At 43.7% G+C, this 9,682-nt stretch overlaps 1 protein-coding gene across 13 annotated transcripts in view; it reads right to left on the bottom strand.

The window, feature by feature from the left end:
• Positions 1–2,298: 2,298 nt before the first annotated feature.
• The window catches only part of hivep2a (HIVEP zinc finger 2a), an 81,988-nt gene continuing 74,604 nt past the window's right edge, over positions 2,299–9,682 (bottom strand). For 12 of the 13 annotated variants that reach the window (XM_026318016.1, XM_026318023.1, XM_026318026.2 and 9 more), the window contains 4 exons: positions 7,871–8,750; positions 6,884–6,992; positions 5,682–5,795; positions 2,299–5,273 (listed from right to left, as the gene is read on the bottom strand). In XM_026318016.1, coding sequence (XP_026173801.1) covers positions 4,596–5,273; positions 5,682–5,795; positions 6,884–6,992; positions 7,871–8,750 — 1,781 coding nt within the window. In that variant the 3' untranslated portion in view covers positions 2,299–4,595. The remainder of the gene's footprint in view (positions 5,274–5,681; positions 5,796–6,883; positions 6,993–7,870; positions 8,751–9,682) is intronic. The other variant, XM_026318018.1, reaches the window with a different exon arrangement.

Genomic DNA, 9,682 nt, shown 5'->3' with positions numbered 1-9,682 from the left:
CACGACACTAATTCGATTTACTGCAGTTTACGGCCACCTGTGACAAGGTGCGTCATGAGCAGGTTGTGCTGACTGTCGATAGAGGGCAGCAAACACGCCTTTAATGGCGCTACTCCGCCACTTATTTAGCAGAAGAAGAAGAAGAATCAGCTCGAATCAGTCTGACTCCGGTTCACTAAGTGAATTCAAATCAAATTAAACTTGTCAAGAAAGGAAGGAGGTTTAAAACAAACACGGACATGTTGGGTTATTAGGGTTTTCTGCGAACACAAAACCACCTCGCTCTTAATTAAGTGTAGCTGAGTGACCACTGACCAATCAGATCACTGGAAAACCTACAGTCCTACAGGAGCCTGACGGGGACAAACGTCTTGATAATCAAAGTGACTAATAACAAAACACAGCAGGTGCAGCTTTGATATATTTAGTATGACCTGCTAACACAACAACGTCACTAATGCAACACATCTAACAGCTAAGCATAACGAGACCCGGTTTTCTTCTTTTTTATAAGAATAATAATAAATAAGGTTTTCATTAGAAAAGCATATGAGTCACTTTTCACTATGTTTCTATGTGTCAGGTGACTTATTTTGGAAATTTAGACATCAGGAAACAGACATCCAGAGACTCACGAGCACTAAAACACACCTGAGGTTCTGCTGCGTCTGACATAGTTGACACTGTATTAGATGTCAATAAAGAGCAATGTAAGCTACTTGACCTCCAGGCGTTAGTCTCTCTCCTGACTGACTGGACCGGTCTGCACATGCACATAGAAAACACTGAGACACACACACACTCTACAGATCAGTCACACGTTCGAGTCCCAGGGGAGACGTCCATACGCTCACAGCACCGAACCATGAAAACTACACTCACACTCACACGGTGATGAAAGCGATTCCTCCAAACACTAATCAGGACCAAAATAACTCGCTTGATCATCATCTTCTCTCAAAGGCCACGGGACTCACCGACACGTGGACAGACTGACAGGATAAATGTAAGCTGACATCAACCTAGTTGTGTCAACAACAAAACTCTAAAAAAAGGAGACAGGTAGACATATGTGGGACGGGGCTAATGACAGGTACTATATGAAATGAGAAATGAGAGTGAGACAGGAAGAGGTGAAGGAAGAATAACAAGATCAATGCAGTTCAGACGTGATGGCCGACCCTGTTCAAAATAACAACCTACTTGCTAAATGACTGAATCAGTGCTGGTGACACTGTTATTCTAATGGCTGTGCTGTAGAGATGGATGCCCACAGTGCACTATAATGATATGTGTCTTTGCAGGCTTTTTCGAGCTGGTTCTGGTCCGGCTGACGTTATAAAACACGTTGCATTTGCAGTCAAAAGTTGATATTTGCTCAGGAGATGAGCTGTCGGACGTGTTTGATTGACAGTTGAGTCAGCATCACCAGGGACAGTGTGAACCAGTTTAAAAGATGTGCCGAGCGGTGCTGATTCTGAAGTGTTAAAATACAAATCAGGTGGGAAGATGCTATATATTCTTTTTTAAAGTCCCATCACAGTCACAGCTCTTCCTGCCACCACAGCACGTCCCTAATGACCCTGGAATAAAGATCTTATGTCCATTGTCCGTGAATATCCATCACGTCACGTTAGTTTCCATCCTGAATCGATCTTATCTTATATATTATGACAGGTAGTGTCTAGAAAAGGTGCACAAACTCAAGAAAATCTAAAAAATCCCTTACAAGCAACAAGTTAATGCTCTTTGAGATGTTCATGCACATGCACGTGTTTTTTAATTTTCTAAGTTATCAGCGATTATTGGAACCAAAAAAAAGATCTTACCTTCTGCATGGACCATGTGGTGACTTCTTCACTTCCTGAAAGGATGTCCCGCCTCCCCCTTCATCCTGGATTGGACGGTTTATTGGTTGTTTCCTATGAGAGTGTAAATACTGGGCAGTATCTTGTACCTGTAACATAACATCCAATTTCTGTTTTCCACCAAAGATCTATTGACAAGTCTCCTGATTGATGATTAATGATTAATACTAACAATAAGAACATTACACAACATTTTAATTCCAATGTTACCTTAAAAACCTGTAGAAAACTACAAATGATATTTGTGAATACTTAGCACACCAGAAAATATTTGTGCTGGTTCTGTTTTCTCTGATTTGTCTTCATCTGGTCCTGCTGCTGGGAGGACAAGACCCAAAACACTTGAGTTAAAACAGAAGCGGAGCCAGATAATCCCCCGTGGCTTCACTTTCCCCTCTCACATACACGAAACACTGAAGAGACGAACACGTGATTCTATTCATATTTATTTGAAAACAACAATCCATTTTTCCACTTCTACTGCGATTCCTCATTGCAACTGGGATCATACATGATATTTGTATTAATTCCACGGACACCATCACAAACGTTACCCTTGTAAATGCACGTTTACCTTTTTTTGTCTTTTTTTTTGTATGGTTGTCATTTTTTTATACAATGACTTGTGCTTTGATATCTTTGAAAGAGAGAAAGAGATTTTTTTTTTTAAAGACATCATCGTTGTCATGATAAGTGTACATAACAGAGAGGGAGGATCAAAATTGAAAAAGACATAAGAAGAGGATATACTGGTCGAATACACACCGATACACAATACGGAGGTACACACTCACATTGGAGCCTGCCCAACTCCACCCAAAACTGTCAAAAAGATAAAAGAAGAAAAAAAAAAAATCACCACAACCCCCAACTGTTCCCTTCTTCTCCTGATTTAAAGATTTTTAATCACGCTATTGTTGCCTTGCAACAAACACACTCCCTGCTGGTGAGCAGAGTTTTGGCTAAATATTGCTGAGCTACAAAGGGACGTCCGAGAGAGGAGGAGGGATGAGAGAAGGGCCGAACGAAGCAGCGCAGAAAGCCTCAGTGTCACAACTGATACAAGTACTATCATCATCATCATCATCATCATCATTATTATTATTATTAATAATAGAATTATTATTGTTCCAGACAGTTGGAGGGTTTAGAGCACAGAGCACTTCTCCTGTGAACGTTTGCTGTAAAAATGACCAGAGTGCTGGGACGTTCACAGAAGAAATATAAGGTGCATTTGTTTGTTTGTGTCCCCAGAAATAAAACCACTTAACTAAGAGTTTCTATCTAGGTCGACTGAAACGGCCACAACGCCAATGAATGCAAATAAAGCCTCACGTCTGTTTAAAGGGTTGGCTGAATATTTACATGGACTGGAATGTTTCCCTGTGTAGGTATCCAGTGGAAAAAAAAAAAAAAAAAACAACAAAAAAAACTTTATTCCTTCAAGAAAAGTCATTTGACAGAAAGTGGAGCTACCTTTGATTTGTGTATCGTTCCCCTCGGACAGAGGAGGCTGTCGGAGACGGGGGGTTCAAAACCAACGGGTGAGTCGAACGCCAGGGTGAGAGGAGGCATGTTCATTCACTTAATGCTGAGAGCAAATCGAAAAACAAAGAAAACTCACAACCAGGGACAGGAAAAGAGCAGCAGAGAAGATGTACACTACCAAACTACCATAACGTGAATGCCATTCTAAATGTTAAGTGCAGATAGATAGATAGATAGATAGATAGATAGATAGATAGACAGGTTGATAGATTCTATATACTGTATGTATTCATATGCTGGGTAAATATTCTGGTAAATCTTACTTCTATGTGTATATACCTCCAAGTAGAGGGGGCTTACTTAGACGTATATAAATATTTCTAACATATAAAGCCATATTACAGTGTACATATCCTTGCCCTAATGTAAGCGATAGCAAAATCCCATGCTTTACATAGAAAAAGGAATCCACGACATTTAAGAAAAAATGTACAATTTATGAAACATGGTAACAATAATAAATAGTATTATAGAATTGCTGCTGTACACAAAAAAGCCATTTTTCAATTTCACTCATATAAAAATATGTTTTAGTGCAACCATACATAATAGTAATATCCATGACTTCACATCGCTTGTCGAGACTTTTAAGGTGTCCAAAAAAACAAAACAAAAAAGAAGAGACACAGGAAGAGAAGGGGCAGGAGGACTTTTTTTTTGGGGGGGGGGGGTTGAATTGATTACAAAGCTGATACGCAAAACGTGATAGTATTGTATTTACATTTACCTTCCTGCTTTGTTTGCTTATAAGAATATAAGCAAAGAAAACAACCAAAAGATGAAAGAAAAGGCACACACGTAACTGTTCGATTATTTTTTTTTTTTTTTAGTTTCGCATTTTTTGACGTACCGTTTACCCAGAGTCCTTTAGTTGCTGAGCAGATTTTGGTCAGGTGTTGGTGTGTAACTGTAGGCAAATCCTCTTTAAATGAGAAGGTGTCTGATAGCAGGCCCCAGTCAGAACAGGCGAGCTGCACAAACAGGTCCACTTGAGTCTTAGTCCTTTTTTGACAAGAGCTTGTGTCTATGAGAGACAGAGTGTGTGAATTAGAAGAAATGTGTGTGTGCGTGTAAAGTGTGCAAAAGTTCTTCTTCTCTCTGTTGCACTTAGTCCCTTCCTATTATCCAACAACAAACAAACAAAAAAAAGCCTCCACCTCTTGTTCTTCTGCTGCAGAACTACGACACGTCTGTGCACGTCTCTGCCTCCCTGCCTCGCTCCAGCCTGAGAGGTTTGGAGGCTGCTGGAGGCTGGAGGGCGTCAGATCTGGGGCTGGGAGGGTGAGGGGAGGAGGAGGAGGAGGACGAGTGAGGGGAGGCAGGGACCGAAGGGTGGGGAGGCCTGAGCTCCAGGCTGCTAAAGTGCTGAATCCCGGGACCTTGAGGAGGAGATGGCGAAGGGTGAGGAGATGGCGGCGAGCGCTGTTGTTGGGAGTCAGGGGACAACACGGAGGGAGAGGAAGAAGCTCTGCCGCCATCTTTCTCCTCTCCTCTTTCTATGGCGTCCTTCGAGTCAATGCAGAGTGAGGCGATGGCCTTGGTGCAGGTCTGGATGTTCTCCTCCTGCTCCTGCCTGACTCCACCTCCCTCATTCTCCTGCAAGGTGATGTGAGATGAGGAAGACTCCCTCACCCTGTCTCCTCCTACTCCACCTTGCCCTCCCCTCTCCGTGAAAGAGGAGAAATGTGGGGAAGCGACGTCGCCGGTGGTGGAGTCCTCCGACGTGCTTTTCTGCAGCGTCAGGCGGGACGCGGCCTGCTGCGCCCCCTGCTGACCCAGAGGGGTGGTGACGGAGATGGGAACGGAGTGTACCATCTGGATCCCTCCAATGGGGATCATTGGGTAGGGTGAACGCACCTGGAATGAAGAGTCACATTTTAAAGGCCTCTGCTGCCCCACATGCTCCTTAGAGCACCCAGTGTGTGTTAATCCGCCACTTAAAATAGTCCCTAAAAATGCACCATTCACTCCTGTTTACGTCACATCTGCTAAAAACTGTAGTGACCAGCTGTTTCAGGAAATGAGCCAACATTTAAAAAGTGAAGCTCCGTATTTATGAGGTGTTTTAAAGAAATGAACCAACTTAAATTAATTTTAAACGTAGTTCAAATTAAATATACTTCTACTAACTAATGCGTCTTTATGTCTCTTTTAGTATAAAAGCCAAATCAAAATATGTGTAATACGCAGAAACTTTACCATATTAAAAATATATAAAGTAAATTTGCAATTAAATAAAGAAAAAAAAAGAAAAGAAATAATTACCTGGAGTTGGGAATGAAGAGGAAGATGACTGAAGAGGCCTTGGTGATGTGGGCTGGACTGGTTGCCATGGCTACCACCCTGATCCCGGTCTCCTGGTGAACCTGGAATATGTTCCTGGAAACACAAAGGGAATATGAGCCTCAGATGGATTTTATTTTACTCCACAAAAACTCAGATGAAACCTCACTGCTGAGTTTGAAGTCTGACAGTAAAATCTTGAGACAAACATCAAACACACACTGGACCGGACGGAGCGACTCACAATAAACATGTTTGTGACGTGAAACCAAATATTATGCAACAAGAAATAAAGAGCAGAAACAGAAAGGTGTGGTTGCAGGTGCTGGGAATTAACAAGTACCAGGCATAAAGGCTGAATCCTGGTTATTAAAACATTAATCTGCTTCGTTATCAAAGCCGAGTCTCTGCTTCACACTTCGTCTAAGTGGGAGCAGCAGCCGAAGCCAGAGTTTGAAGTGGAGCTCTTAAGAAGAAAAACAGCCGCGTTATTAACCACACCACCGCCAGCCAAGATCCCATTACCACCAAAACCCAGCAGCCCTATCTTCAATCATCCCTCTCTCCAACTCTCGGTCTATGCGACTCGCTCTTCATTCCCTCATCCTCTCTGAATGTTTCTGCTCTGTCTGCCAGACGCCTTTCTTCCCCGTCCCTCCGTCTTTCTCCTCTTACAGTCCTTCCCCTCCAGCTTCCTCGTTTTTACTTAAGGTTTTCCACTTCAAAACCACAGACTGAATGCAAGAAAGGATCTAAAATATCACTGGCACTTCCTGAGTGTTAATGCAGCCTATTTGTATCTAAGGCATCTAAGGCAAAAACACTCAGGTTTTAAGAGCATTTATTGTATTTTTTATTAAAAAAACAAACATTAATACACAGGTTTCATATAAAGTACATGACATGACGTGGTATCCCTGCTAACCAGGCTCCAGCTAAACTTTCAAAATAAACCGCTGCTGCTAGATTTCAATAAGAACAATAAAAAAGGTAAGAAGTCAAACTGCAGCCAGTGAGAGATGTTTAAAGACCACACACAACTGAACAGGCAACAAACGCTCTTCAAAAATTCACGTCAGAATTTTGTAGCTATAAATAAACATCTACAACAAACACATTCCTGTGAGAGAAAAAAACCCCACAAAGACTGAAGATGGAGAATCACAGACTACTATCGGACTCACCGTCTCCATGTCTGTGCTGGCTCTGCGACGTCCCAGACGGCCGAGCTCTCCCTGACCCAACAGCCCGGTGTGGTGACCCGGCTTCAGGCCCCGGGCTCCGCTCTGAGGGCTGCAAGTCCCAAACAAACGCAGGCACGACATTAAATCTCCACCAGGTAGACGCTTCTCTCTGGCTTTGAGTTTTTTAATCGGCTGATGTTTAAAACGAGCCAGTTGGCTAAGATTTACAGAACCGATGATTAAACGTGTCCGTCTTTGGCTTCTTCCTTTCTCAGATTGTTATGAAATCATGTTTCACTGATGTACAGTGTTAACAGCAGCTGGCAACCACAGCTGTCAAACTAATAAGTAAATTCCCTTATGAAATGTAGTGGAAGAATAAACTGGGACAACATTCAGTGCTTAATTAAATTATCCAGTAACACCAGTACTTTTCCACTTTTATAAAATCAGCCAGAGCCTGTTACTGGATTTGTAGTTCATAAAAGAGCTTTCTGTATATACTATATAAATAAATAAATATAAATGTTATAAATATATATTCTAAGCGAGTAAACCTCCAACTGAATCTAAGCCCATTGTTCCTTCTGGTTTAGCTCTGTGTTTGTTCTGATCTCTGTAGCTGCTAAGTGCTCGTCTCCGACTGTGTCTGTCTGCTGTTTGCTGCAGTGGACGCTGGTTTTTACAACTGTTTTTGCTGAAAACTGCTTTTTTCTGCTGCAGCCAACATCAACACTGCACCAACGTACAGCACAGCTCTGGTCTGGGCACTAAACAACGATCTGAAACTTGCTGTTGAGCTTCAAAAAGCTGCAGGGAGTCATCGACACTATGTCATATGATGCACTGTTATTATATTGATATGCATTATAGCAACTTTAAACACATGTAAAGGACCAGTCTGATCAGATTAACAGTCACTATAAAAGTGACATAACCAATTACTAATTAATAAAAATAACTCAGGTGACCCTCCCCTTGTCTTACCTTTGGAGGTGGAGATGTTGGGAGAGCCCTCGGCGAGGAGAAACTGGCCGGATCATCCCCCTGTTGCGGCCTCGTGGTGAAAGGTCACGTTTAAAGTCTCTTCCTGCGGGAGAGGTGGGTCGAGACAGAGGGGAGAGCAGCGAGAGGTGTCCCCTCCTGGGGGACAGGTCTCGCCGGTATCCCCCCGACACCCCGAGGTCTCTCTTGGGGGAGATGTGACGCAGAGGAGAGATATCCCGCCGGGGAGAGAGGTGTCTGGCACGTGGCGAGAGGTCACGACGTGGGGAGAGGTACCGGCGGGCCGAAGGTGAGGAGGAAGGTGAGATAGGGGACGGGCAGCCGGAGTGGTCCAGCCCAGGTGAGGACAGGCGGGAGGAGGAGGAGGAGAGGTCTGGGGAGGGGATTGGAAGGTCTTCGTCCATGGAGGAGGAAGGTGGAACCATCAGCCTGCTACCCGGTGTCCTCTGCAGGCCTCGATGGTACTCTGCCTGACTGTGCTCTTGCCCAGCCAGGTCGCTGGGTGGAGCCTGTGGCGTGATCTGGATACTGGGCACGGTGGTGAAGTAGCCAAAGAGCGGAGGCTTGTTGGTGTTTCCCGGCAGGTCGGACGCTGAGTGATGGGACAGGTGAGGAGCAGGGTGGGAGGCGGCCACAGCGGTGACGGACAGGGAGGGCAGGCCGTAAGGCTGCGGGCTGGTGGAGCGTGAACGGGTCTTTGGAGTCGAGTCGCCGTCATAGTCGTCCTCTTCATCATCCTCATCATCCACCTCATCGCCATCTTCCTCTCCCCCCTCTGAGTCGTCCGCATCTGAAAACTGATGATCTGTCATCCCTCCTCTGGAAAGCTTTTCCGCAGACCTCTGACCTTCCTCGCCGACGTCTAGAAGAGAAAGCAAAAAGCAGAGGATGAACAAGAAGAAGAGGAGAAAAGAGAAATTGAGGAAGGCAGAGGAAACAGGACGGGAAGATAAAAAAGGAAGCAAATTAAAAAAAAAAAAACAGAGGAGGAAGAAGAGGAGGAGGAAGAAGAGGAGGAGAAGAACCAGAGACAGAAACACCAGGTTTGTATTAATTTGTGGCAACAGAGTTTAGTTCAGACGTGGAATCAAATACCACTGAAACCACATTCCCACCAGCTCGGACCAACAAACCATAAAACACAATAAAACAAAGTTATTTGAGACAAGACCCAACACACTTTGGGTTTTCTGCACGATGGACTGCAGCCAGACGTTGGCACCGTCTGATTGGACGGTAGCTGCACAAGTTACTGTTGGCAGGTCACCAACCATCACTTTGGGTTTGACTTTACTGTAGAAAGTAGCAGATTGGCTGATAACTCAGTTTGTTTCTGTGAGTCAAAGATGCACATTAATCTCTAAACTTGTTCTGAGTTCACTAAAGTTCCTCTGGCTCTAAATCAAAATCTAAAAATGTTCTAATGATTTATATTATCACCCAAAAGCTCTTTGCTCTTTAATATTTTTCTGTGACTTTTATTTGCTCCTTGCAGACTTTTTCAAGACGCGGCGTAGAGAAGCAGCCGTTTTGGAGTTAATGCATTATATTTAGACAACTGCTCTGAGCAGAAATCACATCCACTAACACTGGACTACTTTTCCAGTTAGCTTCTTATATACAACCGTTTTTCACAAACCACAGATGTTTATGTGAACCCACAGACGGACTTTCTGAAGCTTTCTCTTTCCCAAAAATCCCTGTGCATGTGTGGGCTTGTGTCCCAATTAAACACCGAGCCAACACACACACCAGCAGCCAGTTGAAGTAAAATTTAATTTGGCGGTCACACAT

The sequence above is a fragment of the Mastacembelus armatus genome, chromosome 24, assembly GCF_900324485.2.
Source record: "Mastacembelus armatus chromosome 24, fMasArm1.2, whole genome shotgun sequence".
NCBI classification, from domain to species: Eukaryota; Metazoa; Chordata; class Actinopteri; order Synbranchiformes; family Mastacembelidae; genus Mastacembelus; species Mastacembelus armatus.
Note: the sequence above shows the minus strand (reverse complement) of the source record. Positions and strands in the feature narration are given on the sequence as shown.